The sequence below is a fragment of the Scyliorhinus torazame genome, chromosome 4, assembly GCF_047496885.1.
Source record: "Scyliorhinus torazame isolate Kashiwa2021f chromosome 4, sScyTor2.1, whole genome shotgun sequence".
Taxonomy (NCBI): Eukaryota; Metazoa; Chordata; class Chondrichthyes; order Carcharhiniformes; family Scyliorhinidae; genus Scyliorhinus; species Scyliorhinus torazame.
In genome coordinates this window covers 159208968-159224718 of record NC_092710.1, presented here as the reverse complement: position 1 = coordinate 159224718, position 15751 = coordinate 159208968, and the positions used below count along the sequence as shown (strand labels likewise).

At 46.6% G+C, this 15751-nt stretch overlaps 1 protein-coding gene across 1 annotated transcript in view; it reads left to right on the top strand.

Annotated features, from left to right (window-relative positions):
* nbas (NBAS subunit of NRZ tethering complex) overlaps window positions 1-15751 on the top strand; it is a 381349-nt gene that overhangs the window by 272174 nt on the left and 93424 nt on the right. The window contains exons 43-44 of the mRNA XM_072498805.1: window positions 1930-2180; window positions 4766-5100. Of these exons, the coding sequence (XP_072354906.1) occupies window positions 1930-2180; window positions 4766-5100 (586 nt within the window). The remainder of the gene's footprint in view (window positions 1-1929; window positions 2181-4765; window positions 5101-15751) is intronic.

Below are 15751 nucleotides of genomic sequence, written 5' to 3'. Positions count from 1 at the left end.
CCAAAGATACTGTGGTTGGAAAGAATTCAACATTTGTGGCTGTTTTCAGTAGCAGTTATTTCTATTCCATTGTATGCAACCACATTTTTAGTTCTTTCTACACCTTTTGCGAGAGTGTGTCTATACATACAGGGTAGAATTTGAATACTGTTTTTCGGTATTTTTCTGCCAAATTCACCAAGTCTTCCATTCTTTTAGACGAGCACTGGACAGTTGTCCTCATGGTCACCCCTTAATGCCTTCACCAAAGTTCAGCAAACAACTGAGGAACCTTTCTTTCCTTGGTTTTCAAGGAGACTTCACTTTGATGTTATCAGTAAAGTGCAGTAAAACTTCAATACTGGTAAAATATCCATCCATCCGTGAGAATTGAGACTGAATAGTTATCGCACATTAAGTGCATTCTCAAGGTATTTTGGAAACCTGAATGGATTTCTATTAAGCTCTTTTCAAAGTGAGACAAAAATCCAAAGCGGGGGGCAGCACGGTGGTGCAGTGGTTAGCACTGCGGCCTCACGGCGCAGAGGTCCCAGGTTCGATCCCGGCTCTGGGTCACTGTCTGTGTGGAGTTTGCACATTCTACCCGTGCTTGCGTGGGTTTCGTCCCCACAACCCAAAGATGTGCAAGCTAGGTGGATTGGCCATGCTAAATTGCGCCTTAATTGGAAAAAAAAATGAATTTAGGTACTATAATTTTTTTTTTTAATCCAAAGCAAAGCTCTCCTGTGGTCAGACATTATGCTCCGACTAATGTAGCTCACTTTTCCCCAAAACCCAAATGTTTGTAATAGAGCAGTGTAGATGTCCTCACTCCAAGAGCCAGCAGTATTTACTGCTTTGTCTATTAAAGGATTCCATGGTAAACTTGTGCCCCTGCAGAATTAAATCCTAGATTGCCTGCTCCCTGACCCCAACTGCATAGCAAAACCTTTGTTTGGCAATCAATTGGGGCGGACTCAAGAAGGAAACGATTCTGTGAGAGAGTCCCTAAAAGAGATGGGCTTCCATCTTTTATTACTGACAAATGGACTTTTTTTCAGACCAGACAGATCGGTCCAGACAGAGTGACAAGAAAGGGCCAAGGGGCGTGGAAAATGCTGCTTCTGTTTTGCAGGAGTGATTCATTTGCTATGCATTTATAACTTTTAAATGGCTATATTTAATGCTGAGATATAAAGTAAATTAATTTGATCAGAAATGTAATATAATTACGAATTGAAGTTAAGAAAATGAGGAGTACTAGTTTACCAAATTTTCTGAATGACTTGCTTCTAGAACTGGCAACAACGACAGTGAGAGGCTACATCAATGCATTTTGAGTATATTGAGTCTTCCATTTGTCAGGTACTTGGTAAAGGATATGAGATTGTCACATAATATCACTTAAAATTCAGAGTAATCATTTTTTAATAGTGTACAAAACAAAGGCCATCTGCCTGATGAAGTACAGAAATTGCTATTTCCATAGGCCATAGGAAAATATATCACAAGACAGGAAAGATCAGGATTGTTCCCACTACGACTTTCCAGCTCAATGGTTTTTCACATTTAGCTGAATGATTTATTATACAATAGCCAACCTCTATATGGCATGCCACATGTAACAGATGGCCATTAGAAGTAAGCACTATACACAGCATAATAATGTGAACCATTTCTTAAATGAGCAGTATGAACCACAATTTCCATAGAAGATTCCACAGCTCAGGAATGCAGTACTTCAGTAATTTTCTCATAAAATTGTGATGAAAGTTGCAGTTCCAGTAATGAGAGCCAAACAATTTGTCAGGCCACATATGCGGCGTAGCTCAGTGGGACTATAGGAGGGATGCTACCTGACATTCATAACTTGTTTACTTACATTTTCAACAGTAAAATTCATTCACTCCAACTCTCATAGAAATTTGTACGAATATATTTTAATCTCAGGTTTTCAACGACAGAAATTGAAAGTAGAGTCCAAACTCTTGACCTTTTTGATGTCCTGAAAACCAACCCAGAAGCTTTTCATGAGCACATGACAAAATATGTTTATCCAGGCATCAACGGTGTGGACCACATCCGATTACTTTATTATTTTACTCTGCTTGAAAACTGTGGCTGTGCCGAATTTGTGAAACATCCCGTCAAACCGGACACACACATCAAACTTCTGAAAAAGCTAAAGGTCATTACACCAGGTATGATAGTCAACTTATCAGAAGCTCATCTCTTTACCACTTGGGTACTTTTTGTGAGCAATATTTACATAATCACAAGATCTTTGCCAAACCTGGAATGGTGGCAGCCTTCCATCTCGTAAGGTGATGTTTTCAACCATAGTGGTCAGTTCTGTGTCAAGCATCGCCTGGTGTGGCTCGGGCGCCCCATTTTGACATGGCAGTCTCTGCTGCATTTGCTGCAGCGGAAGACCGTGAACTATGAAGATGCACAATTTGTTGGCCTTTGTTTTCTCTGGGTCGCCTTTTCAGCCAGCTGAGCTTTTCGTTTCTACTCACCTCTCCCAATGCCCTTCCAAACAGCCAGCCTCCAGGGGTTACAACTGTCAGTGACTATCTCCCAGTTGCCAGTGTCCGTCATCTTCATACCTCACATGTAGGTGTCCTTGTGTAGGTGTCGGTAATCAGGAGGTCATGACCCAGTGGCCACTTCACCACACACAAGTTCTTTGGGTATAATTGTCACCCATCTACGAATGTGACCGAGCCAGTGGTTTGTTTGCTTGGTGCAGTGAATTGGGTCATTTATTGACAGATATTCTAAGTTCCAAACATCCATTGAAGCAGATGGACTGTGGCATGTCAGCGCCTTACTCGTTGAGGTCTGCCTGACTTGAGGTGGGCAATGGCCTACCAGTGGGACCCAATGATCTGTCCCACCCATTCTCGACACCAAACAAATTGGGCATATCACTAATAACTGCTGTCTGTTGTTTTAATGCTCTGCAGAGAAACTAGGGTGTCCTCTAGTTTCTCTGAGCAAAATCTGCCTGAGCAAAATTTATGGACAGCCTGGTCCACACACCAAGGTCCTGTCTCAACCTTCCCAGTTGAGTCCAAAGGAACACAAAGCATTATGTTTGGCACCAGGTTGGTCGTAGGAGTTGCCAGGGTTTACTGCCTGTTCCTCAGGGTTTATTCCCTTAGCCTTCATATCTGCCGAGGCATCCACGAGGCAGTGGAACCATTGCTTGGGGGGTTGCTTCATGATTGTGAAGGCTTGTCCAGATGCCAGTGGGCTGCACACTGCATGTCTTGGGGCCAAACCTTCTCAGAATTCCTTTGAAGCTTTAGCCTGGAGCCATGAGGAACCCAGTTTCTGAGTGTTGCCATGAGCAGACACAGCTGAGAACTTGCCTCAAACCCAGCTGGGATGGGTTAAATAGATAGATAATTGGTTTATTGAAAAATCATCATGGTAGCAGGTTCTGAATTGTGATATTTGTACAAACAAAATAAATAATCCTAATTCATGACATAGTTATGAACAATCAGTCAAATAAAAATAAATTTTGAATTAATCAAAATAATTTATGATCATTTCAGCAACAAATAGTTGCATTGCAAAATATAGTTATCAATTTGCAGAATAGAAATGAAAGGTGTACTGAACTTCACATAGTAATGTCCATTGACCATATGTTGTCAGGTTGAGTTCTTTAAATTCACAGTCATCTACATTCTATTTATGAGTTCTATAAAGTACAGGATTGGGCTGTCTCTTAGTTTATTTATTCTATCTTGGTGGGATGCATTGCTTGGAAACAACAGGCTTTGTCGAAGACTTCTCAAGCTATCTAGTTGGAAACGTCCAATGAGTATGGCAATGTCTATGCCCTACCAATTCTAATGCAAGATAGGGCGATGTTGGACAAAAGGATATGGAACATGGGTTATATATATATATATATGTATGTTGAAAAAGCAACTTTTCAGTTAATAGAATTCTGTACATTTGAGAAAGCATACCACTGGCCTTGCCGCTGCTTGATTGTCTTGTGGTTCAGTGGACCTTCCTGAAAAGAGGCAACACCGATCTCTTGCCTGCTTGCAAGTGGTTAGCACAGTTGCTTCACAGCTCCAGGGTCCCAGGTTTGATTCCCGGCTTGGGTCACTGTCTATGCAGAGTCTGCACGTTCTCCCCTGTCTGCTTGGTTTCCTCCGGGTGCTCGGTTAGGTGGATTGGCTATGCTAAATTGCCCCTTAGTGTCCAAAAAAGGTTAGGTAGGGTTACGGGGATAGGGTGGAGGTGTGGGTATAGGGTGGAGGTATGGGCTTAGGTAGGGTGCTCTTTCCAAAGGACCGGTACAGACTCGTTGGGCCGAATGGCCTCCTTCTGCACTGTAAATTCTATGAAGTCATCGGTGACTGAGAATAGTTTTAGATGGGTTCTTGGAGACTGAAGTGTCCATTTAAGGGACAAAGTAAAGTACAACCGTGATGGGCGATTGGGGGATCTTTTCTGAAATCTAGAGTATAAGTTGCCTACTGAAAAGCATTTGGACAATGTTGCTTTAAGTTTTTTTTTTTTTACAATTAAAGTGTTAAAACTTCAAATCTTGTCGTGTGACCTCTGAGTGAACACATGAACTTCAAATATATCCAAACGTTACCTGTCCGTACGAGAACCATATCAATTTTAATTATTTTTTCTTTTGTCAATTTGGTCACAGTGCAAACACTGTCTTAATTCAAAGTGAGATGTTGCAAAAGATTTGTTTCTAATTTTTGTTTCACTGATTTTATTTTCTGTTTTTCTGCATTAGATCTTAACTATAAGAAGCTGACAGATGGAGACGTTGATCCTTTGGAATCTTTGGAGCCTGTTCTTACCAGCCATAATGTCTTATCACTTTCCAAACTGGCACCTAAAATTCCTGGGAAAGATAGCACCATGCTTTCACCAAACCTCATCTATTCTACGTGGCTTCATAAACTTTTCTGGACTGGCGATTTCCAGCTTATTAAAAAACCACCACAGGATATAGCTGAATGGCTGCATGCCTATGATATATGTGCAAAATATTTCGACAGGCTTTTCCCTGAAGATATTATTGGATTGATAGATGACATCACCTTTTCTGCTAATTCAGTGAACAAGGTAATGGGAATTATTTATTTTGCGAGGAAAAGTTAATTAAATCTCCATTTAAGTGTGCCTTTGGACAGGGTGAAAGTGTACACAGCCTGATAACAATGAAAACCACATAATCCCACAAGCTCATTTGTTTTAAACTCTTTTGTTATTGTGTTGCCGTCTCATTTTTACAAAATGCTGTTTGGGTTCATCTATGAACTTCACTGAATCTGAACTTCACTGAATCTGAAATTACAGTACTGAGGCGGTCCATTTGCTATTAGCTGTTCTACAGGAGGTGTCTATTTTCATCCCATCTCTGCTTTTCCTCTTGTGTGTTTTTATGTCCCTCTTTGTTTCTATGTAAAATAATGAGAGTCTGTTTCCTTCTAAAATAGTGTGAGTCTCTTCTTCAACAGCCATTTTTAGCAAAACATTGTGTATCTTAATAGCTGTTTGAGTGCAGCTACTCTTCCAGCATTTTTAATTTGACAATCTGGATTCTGTGCCCTCTCGTTAAAGAAAATTACCAAACAATGAAACTGACAATTCACTATTTTCACTCTCAGAACATTTTCATAGTCTTGAAACATCCTTCTCCAATTTCCGTCAACCTTCTCTTGATCTATGTAAAGTTCCATACTATTGCACCTTTTGTCTAAATCATGATTTGTTCTTACTAATGTCATTCCAGTAAATTTTCATTGTATCTTTCCCATGGTTCTAATTTCCTTCCCAAGATGGGTGCCCGGATTGCACACACTACTCCAAATGTGCAAAAAAGATACAGAAAAAAGCAGGAAACTAGTAGAGAGTTAACCCAATGCCTGTAATTAGAAAAATACGAAAATAGATGATTCTAGAGGTAATTAGGGGCTGGTTTAGCACAGTGGACTAAACAGCTGGCTTGTAATGCAGAACAAGCCAGCAGCGCGGGTTAAATTCCCGTACCGGCCTCCCCAAACAGGCGCCGGAATGTGGCGACTAGGGGCTTTTCACAATAACTTCATTGAAGCCTGCTTGTGACAATAAGCGATTATTTATTTATTTATAACAGGACATTTGGACAATCATAATGCAATCAGGTAGAGTCAACATAGTTTTGTGAACGAGAAATCATGTTTAACAAGTTCTTTGAGGATTGTTGCTAACTTTGCCTTAGTTCAATTGCTCTGTTTTATCACCTTTGCTCTTGAGTCGCCAGGTATCTTTATGATACCGCCACGTGGTTCAAGTCCGAGTAATGATCAATAATCCAATACACCGATTAGTAAGATTTTTTAAAAAGCACATTTATTATACACAGTAATCACTACTCATGCACACATTCTACGTTTAAGCTACTTCTACAACTAACAGGCCTATACTTAACTTGGAACTGGCCCACCAGGTCAGGGAAACAAATGTCCTTTCGTTCGGGTTCTGAGCCTGCGGGATTCGAAGTTGGTACAGATTGATAGCTAGGAGCGCCTATCTCGTAGCCAGCGTTGAAGTAAGACTTGCAGTTCCGACCAGCTGCTGAAGAGTGAAGAGCTGGAGAAGCGGTGGTAAAGAGCTGAAGAGAAGAGAGTGATTTGAACTTGGGGCTCAATTCTTATAGTTCCCAGGGGCTTCCCGCCTTTCGGGGCGGACCCTGTACCTGGTCCGAAGTGATTTAACTTTGTCCCAATCACTTGGTTCGATTTTCTCCAATGCTGGAGCGGTTCCCTGATCGATAGGCGGTCTTGAGGTGCTCGTTCACCTCCTTTTGTGTAGGCTCCTGCTGGCGCCGAAGAGTCTGGTTTTGCTTTGTGTGTCTAAATGTTGCTTATTGTTCCCGGGGATTGCTCATTAGTATGCAGGTGGCTGGTGTTTTGTTATGCTGATGTTTGCTGGTATCGATCTTGTCTGGCCTTTCCAGAGGTAAATACATAGCCAACCTGCAGCTGTTCGTTTTTGTCCTGTTGGCTGACTTTCCCATCAGCCTTTGCCCTTCGCCATTTTGAATCGGGAGTTGCCCATTTTAAGTGGCTACAGGATGTAACAGGCAAGGTGGATAAAGGGGGGCCAGTAAATGTAGTGTATTTGAATTTTCAAAGGCATTTGATAACGTGTCACATATAAGGTTACTACACAAGGTAAGAGCTTATGGTGTTTGTGTGATATATTAGCATGGTTAGACAACTGGCTAACTAACAGGGAAAGAGAGTCTGGATAAATGGCTCATTTTCAGAATGGCAAACTGCAATGAGGGGAGTACCACAGAGATCAGTGCTGGGGCCTCAACTATTTACAATTGATAATAATGCCTTGGATGAAGAGAACTATATTGTAGCCAAATTTGCTGCTGATATGATAGATAGGAAAACAAGTTGCAAGGAGGAAAGAAATGGTGGGATTTTCCGGGCCCTTCCATTAATGGGATCTTCCAGTCCCACCCCAGTCATCGGGGATTTAAATAGATTGCCAGATATACCATGGGAAAACCTACGTTGGCAGGACCCGAAGGTCTTGGTGATTGTGCCAAGGGATGTAGATGAGTGAAGTGAGTGGGCAAAAATTTGGGATATGTAGTATAATGTGGGAAATTGTTTTCTGGTCCGCTTATAAAGTTTGTTCATCTTTAATTTCTCAGACCTGGGTAAGCCTGAAGTTTTCTGATATTGTTCATCTCTAAAGTTGCTGACTGACCTGCGTTTCCTGTATTTTCTGTTTTTGTAGCTTTATCAAAGTCTTGTACAAACTCCCAACTTAATTTCCTGGCTTTTTCAGAAAAACAGAAAATCCAATTTGCTTTTTTACAACAATTCCTACCTGCAGTTTTTTTAAAAAGTCTGCATTTGCACCCCTAAATTTTCTTTGTTCCTCCAATCTGTCAAGAATTTTAACCTTTAAGGTACAGTATATTTTGACTCTTCCCAAAACTCACTGATTCACATTTATCAGCATTAGCTGCATTTCCCACATGTCTACGAACATTTTTATGTTCTTCCACAATCTTTTTCTCTTTCTTCACAGTTTGCCATTCCCTCAGGTTAGCATTTGCAGCAAATTTCAGCACTCTTCTTTTGTGTCTATGTCAAAATGATTTAAGTGAGAAAACAAAAGAGCTCCCAGCAGAGATCAGCCAGATCCTACCCCTCCTGTTAGATTTTCATCACCTTATCTTCCAGCAATGCATTTCATTCATACAACTTCATACAATTTCATTCCATGCCTCCATAAGAAATGTTTGGATGGCACTTTATCAAATGCCACCTGCAAATTCACATATACGGTTTTGTGTGTACTTTATTTCATGCTGACCATTCAATCTTAGCCGATGCCTTTTGTTAACTGTTCACTATTTTCATCTGATAGTACACTGCCAAGTTTAAACAAAGTGCGTATGATTTCTGCTTATCCATATCCTCTCTCCTGAACAATGCTGTAGCAAGCATCATCTTGAAATTATGTAGCCACATTCTCATTTCGGAAAATCTTTGGAGGATTACAACTAGTGCCTCTGCTCGCTCCTCCTCAACATTCTACCGCTTTCTGGTATGTGTGCTATCTGGAATTTGTGACTTTTCCATTTCCACACAATTTTAAATTGGGTAAATAGGTTACGATTACACAATGTTCTATTGATATATAATGAAAAAAAATGAAATTAAATGAAAATCGCTTACTGTCACAAGTAGGCTTCAATGAAGTTACTGTAAAAAGCCCCTAGTCGCCACATTCCGGCGCCTGTTCGGGGAGGCTGGTACAGGAATTGAACCCGCGCTGCTCGCCTGCCTTGGTCTGCTTTAAAAGCCAGCTATTTAGCCCTGTGCTAAACCAGCCCCTAATTGTAGATTTAATAATTGTAGATTTACTATGTAAAATTGTTGAGAGACATCAAATATGTGTTAATGTATTACATCACTACAATTGTTGATTGTACTTGAAATTCTGTGATTGAGATTTTGGCATTTTTTAGCCATGGTGCATTAATAACAGTATTCAATGGTTGCACGATGTTGCATGTGGCATAAGTCATTCCAAAAACAACTGGTTTTGTGGTCAGTGGAAAATTGATGGAATTTTCTGCTGACTTTGAAAACTGCCCACAAGATCTATCAATCACTTCAGCATGGATTTAACCTTTTCTGACATTAGTTTAAATCTGGCACCAAAGCAAGGGAATTTCCAGGAATCCTGAAACAATGATTTCATCAAGCAGGATAAAGCAGCCAATCGTATCAAATTATTCACACAGACTGCAAACTGGCAAGAAAAAAATGCTACATTTTTTCCCTTTTAATGATAATTTTGCGCAGAGGAAAATACATGATCAGAACATATGCATGGGAATAAATAAGAAACTGAAATAACATTTTTAATTTTTTTTTTAATTAAATGGAGAAATTTGACAATTCCACAAATATAATAGCTTTTCAGGCATGGGCTATTGAGCAGCAATTATGAATTTAGCACACTTAAAAACACCATGATCCCAGCCAAGCTCATATCAAAACTCTAAAACCTAGGATGTGGCTACTCCCTCTGCAACTGGATCTTCAACTTCCTGACACATAGACCACAATCAGTAAGGATTAACAACAACACCTCCTCCACGATAGTCCTCAATACTGGGGCCCCGCAAGGCTGCGTACTTGGCCCCCTTTTGTACTCCCTATACAAACACGATTATGTGGCAAGATTTGGCTGCAACTCCATCTACAAGTTTGCTGATGACATGACCACAGTGGGTCTGATCTCGAACAACGATGAGTCAGAGTACAGGAGGGAGATAACAAACCTAGTGTCATGGTGCAACGATAACAATCTCTCTCTCACCATCAGCAAAACTAAGAAGCTGATCATTGACTTCAGGAAGCAAAGTATCGCTCACACTGATGTCTGCATCAATGGTGCCGAAGTGAAAATGTTTGACAGCTTCAAATTCCTGGGTGTGCACATCACCAACAATCTATCCTGATCCAACCACGTCGACGCTACAACCATATTGATAAGCTGCTGGAGACACAGACGGCCCAGGGGGTGGCGATCCGAGAGGCTCAACAAAAGATCTCTGACAATGAGGACGAGATCTTAGGCCTAGCGGTAAAGGTGGAGGCGCACGAGGCGCTCCACAAGAAATGGCAGGAGCGGTTCGAGGAGATGGAGAACCGGTCGAGGCGGAAGAATCTGCGGATTCTGGGCCTCCCGGAGGGGCTGGAGGGGCCGGACATGGGGGGCTATGTGGTCACCATGTTGAACTCGCTGTTGGGAGCGAGGTCCTTGCTGGAAGGGGCCCATAGAGTGTTGACGAGGAGGCCCAAGGCTAATGAGCCTCCGCGGGCGGTGCTGGTGCGGTTCCATCGGTTCGTCGATCGGGAGTGTGTGCTCTAGCGGACCAAGAAGGAGAGGAGCAGCAGGTGGGAGAACGCGGAGGTTCGGATATACCAGTACTGGAGTGCAGAGGTGGCGAAGAGGAGGGCCGGGTACAATTGAGCGAAGGCAATGCTGCACAGGAAGGGGGTGAAGTTTGGCATGTTGCAGCCGGCGCGACTGTGGGTTACCTACAAGGACCGGCACCATTATTTTGAGTCTCCGGAGGAGGCGTGGGCCTTTGTTCAGGCCGAGAAGCTGGACACAGACTGAGGGTCAGGATGGGTGATTGGGGACTGCGGTGGATATGTTATGCCTATTTTTGGTTCGGGGGGGAGGGGCCTTTGCATTGTTTTGGGTTTCTTTTTCTCTGTGTTTTTCTCTTTCGGGTTGGGGAGGGTGGATGGGGTGGGTTGGGCACTGTTTTGGTTGGTGGCGGGGCCTGGTAGGTGGAGAGCGCGGGCTTTTTCCCCGCGCCGAAGACTGGGGGGGGCAGGGCCGGGGCGAGGAAGCGAGGATTGTTTCCCGCGCTTAGAACGGAGGGGGGAGGGGGAGAGCCTGTGGATGGGGAGCGGGAGAGGAGGGTGTGCCACACAATGGGAGGAGTCGAAGGGGAGGTCGGAGTGGCCGGGGTAAGTAGGAGTCAGCTGACTTGCGGAAGTGCAATGGGGGGAGTAAACCAGCTAGGATGGGTCCTAGCCGCGGGGGGTTGGGGGGGGGGGGGGCGGGATCGAGTTGCTGCTGCTAAGGTCAAGGAGGAGCTGGAGCGAATGGGGGGGGTCGAGACGGGGGTATGCCGTTGTGGGGAACGGGCCGGATGTGGGGTGCGGGCGCGTGGCTGGCCGAGGAGGGGTCATGGCTAGTCAGCGGGGGAGAGGAGTGGGTAGCCCCCTGATCCAGCTAATAACCTGGAATGTAAGGGGACCGAATGGGCCGGTTAAGCGGACCCGCGTGTTCGCGCACCTGAAGGGGCTCAAGGCGGATGTGGTTATGCTCCAGGAGAGACACCTGAAGGTGGCAGACCAGGTAAGACTGAGGAAAGGGTGGGTAGGTCAGGTGTTTCACTCGGGGCTAGATGCCAAAAATCGAGGGGTGGCGATCTTGGTGGGAAAGAAGGTGTCATTCGAGGCGTCGAGCATTGTGGCAGATAATGGCGGTAGGTACATAATGGTAAGTGGTAAGATGCAGGGAGAGAGGGTGGTACTGGTCAATGTGTATGCTCCGAACTGGGACAATGCGGGTTTTATGCAGCGTATGTTGGGTCGGATCCCAGACTTGGAAGTGGGGGGCCTGATAATGGGGGGAGACTTTAACACGGTGTTGGATCCGGCACTGGATTGCTCCAGGTCTAGGACGGGTAGGAAGTCGGTGGCGGCTAGAGTGTTGAGGGGATTTATGGACCAAATGGGAGGGGTGGACCCTTGGAGATTTGCAAGGCCGGGGGCTAGGGAATTTTCATTCTTCTCACAAGTCCATAAGGCTTATTCTCGAATCGACTTTTTCATTTTGAGTAGGGCGCTGATAGCGAGAGTAGAGGATACCGAGTATTCGGCAATAGCCATTTCGGACCACGCCCCGCATTGGGTGGACTTGGGGATGGGGAAGGAGAGGGACCAGCACCCGCTGTGGCGCTTGGAGATGGAGCTGTTGGCGGACGAGGAGGTGAGCGAGCGGGTCCGAGGAAGTATAGAGAGGTACTTGGAGACCAACGACAAAGGTGAGGTCCGAGTGTGGATGGTATGGGAGGCACTGAAGGCGGTGGTGAGGGGAGAGCTGATCTCCATTAGGGCACACAAGGAGCGGAGGGAGTGGGGGGAGAGGGAGAGGCTGGTGGGGGAGATGGTGAGGGTAGACCGGAGGTATGCGGAAGAGCCCGAGGAAGGATTGTTGAGGAAGAGGCGCAGCCTCCAGGCCGAATTCGACCTGGTGACCACCAGGAAGGCGGAGGTGCAGTGGAGGAAGGCCCAGGGGGCGGGCTACGAGTATGGGGAAAAGGTAAGCCGGATGCTGGCGCATCAGCTTTGGAGGCGGGACGCGGCTAGGGAGATTGGGGGAGTTAACGACAGAGGAGGGAACGTGGTGCGGAGTGGGGTTGGCATCAATGGGGTCTTCAGGGACTTCTACGAGGAATTGTACCGATCCGAGCCCCCACAGGAGAAGGGAGGGATGGGCCGTTTCCTGGACCAATTGAGGTTTCCAAAGGTGGAAGAGGGACTGGTGGCGGGACTGGGGGCCCCGATTGGGCTGGAGGAGCTGATCAGAGGGATAGGAAGCATGCAGGCGGGGAAGGCACCGGGGCCGGACAGTTTCCCGGTCGAGTTCTATAAAAAATATATGGACCTGTTGGGCCCGCTGTTAGTTAGGACCTTTAATGAGGCAAGGGAGGAGGGGACTTTATCCCCGACGATGTCCCGGGCACTGATCTCCTTGATCCTGAAGCGGGACAAGGATCCCCTGCAATGTGGGTCTTACAGACCGATTTCCTTGCTAAATGTAGATGCCAAGGTGCTGGCAAAGGTCTTAGCCACGAGGATTGAGGATTGTGTGCCGCAGATCATCCATGAAGACCAGACCGGGTTTGTGAAGGGGAGACAGTTGAACGCGAATGTGCGGAGGCTTTTGAACGTTATCATGATGCCGGCGAGGGAGGGGGAGGCGGAGATAGTGGTGGCGATGGACGCTGAGAAAGACTTTGATAGTGTAGAGTGGGGGTACCTGTGGGAGGTGCTGAAGAGGTTCGGGTTTGGGGAGGGGTTTGTCAGGTGGGTTAGGCTGTTGTATGAGGTCCCGATGGCGAGTGTGGCCACAAATAGGAGGAGGTCCGAGTACTTTTGATTGCACCGAGGGATGAGACAGGGGTGTCCCCTGTCCCCCCTGCTCTTCGCACTGGCGATTGAACCCCTGGCTATGGCACTGAGAGAGTCGAGGAACTGGAGGGGTTTGGTGCGGGGTGGGGAGGAGCATAGGGTGTCGCTTTATGCGGACAATCTGCTGCTGTATGTGGCGGACCCAGTGGGAGGAATGCCAGAGGTAATGAGGATCCTTAGGGAATTTGGGGACTTTTCAGGGTACAAGCTCAATATGGGGAAGAGCGAGCTGTTCGTAGTTCAGCTAGGGGACCAGGAGAGGGGGATTGGCGAGCTCCCACTAAAAAGGGCGGAGAAGAGCTTCAGATATATAGGGGTCCAGGTGGCCAGGAGCTGGGGGGCCCTGCATAGGCTTAACTTTACAAGGCTGGTGGAGCAAATGGAGGAGGAGTTCAAGAGGTGGGATGCGTTGCCGCTGTCCTTGGCGGGTAGGGTGCAGTCAATCAAAATGACGGTGCTCCCAAGGTTTTTGTTCCTGTTCCAGTGCCTCCCCGAGTTTATCCCGAATAATTTTTTTCAGGCGGGTTAACAGGAGTATAATGGGGTTTGTGTGGGCGCGAGGGATTCCGAGGGTGAGAAGGTCGTTCCTGGAGCGGAGTAGAGATAGGGGGGGCTGGCGCTGCCCAACCTCTGTGGGTACTACTGGGCCGCCAATGCGACAATGGTGCGCAAGTGGGTGATGGAAGGGGAGGGGGCTGCATGGAAGAGGCTGGAGACGGCGACCTGTGTGGGTACGAGTCTGGGGGCGCTGGCAACGGCACCGCTGCCGCTCCCTCCAAGGAGGTATACCACGAGCCCGGTGGTGGTGGCGGCAATGGAGGCGGCATAGGGGGTAAGTTGGGGACTCGGCGTGGACCCCATTACGGGGGAACCACCGGTTCGCCCCAGGAAGAACAGGTGGAGGGTTTTCGGGGTGGCACAGGGCAGGGATACGAAAGTTGAGGGACCTGTTTGTGGACGGGAAGTTCGCTAGCTTGGGTGAGCTGGAGGAGAGGTACGGGCTCCCACCCGGGGAACACCTTCAGGTATTTACAGGTAAGGGCGTTTGCCAGACGGCAGATGATGGAATTCCCGCGGCTACTGCCACACACAGTACAGGACAGGGTGCTCTTGGGGGGGGGGTGGGTGGGAGTGGGGAAGATCTCGGAAACTTACCAGGTGATGCAGGAGGAGGAGGAGGCCTCGGTGGTGGAGTTGAAAGGTAAGTGGGAGGAGGAGTTGGGAGAGGAGATCGAAGAGGGTACGTGGGCAGATGCCCTAGGGAGGGTGAATTCTTCCTCTTTGTGCGCGAGGCTCAGCCTCATACAGTTTAAGGTGCTGCACAGGGCACACATGACTGGGACAAGGATGAGCCGGTTCTTTGGGGGTGAGGACAGATGTGTTAGGTGCTCAGGGAGCCCACCAAATCACACCCATATGTTCTGGGCATGCCCAGCGCTGGAGGAATTTTGGAAGGGCGTAGTGAGGACGGTGTCGACGATGGTAGGATCCAGGGTCAGACCGGGCTGGGGGCTCGCAATATTTGGGGTGGCAGAGGAGCCGGGAGTGCAGGAGGCGAAAGAGGCCGGAATCCTGGCCTTTGCGTCCCTGGTAGCCCGGCGAAGGATTCTCCTTCAGTGGAAAGATGCGAGGCCCCCAAGCGTGGAATCCTGGATCAGCGATATGGCAGGGTTCATTAAATTGGAGAGGGTGAAATTCGCCTTGAGAGGGTCGGTACAAGGGTTTTTAGGCGGTGGCAACCGTTCTTAGACTTTCTGGCAGAACGATAGACATTGGTCAATGGCAGCAGCAGCTCGGGGGGGGGGGGGGGGGTTTACTTTATTTTTGTTTATGTTATTTACACTGGAGGGTCTGAGGGGGTGTATACACCTGTTGTGCTAAGTCGGGGTGTTAATGTTAATTTATTATTTATGTACAGGGGGTGTGGGGTTTGGGGGGTTGCTTTTTTAGATTGTGTTTTGTACTTAACCCTGTTGGGTTCTTTTTTCTATCTCATTTTCTTATTGATATTTTATGCAAACCTTTAATAAAAATATATATATATTTTTTAAACTGCTCCGCCCAAGCCCCAAGAAACTACAGAGAGTCGTGAACACAGTTTCAAAAGCAGCACGGTAACACAGTGGCTAGCACTGTTGCTTCACAGTGCCAGGGACCTAGGTTTGATTCCCGGCTGGGTCACTGTCTGTGCGGAGTCTGCACGTTCTCCCCGTGTCTGCGTGGGTTTCCTCCGGGTTCTCAGGGTTTCCACCACAGTCCAAAGATGTGTGGGTTAGGTGGATTGGCCACGATAAATTGCTCCATGGTGTCCAAACTTTAGGTACGATTGCTGGGTACCAGGAATAGGATGGAGGTGTGGGCTTGGGTAGGGTGCTCATTCGGGGGCTGGTGTAGACTTGATGGGCTGAATGGCCTCCTTCTGCTCTGTATATTCTATGATTCTATTCTATGATTCTAACAGCCCAGTTCAT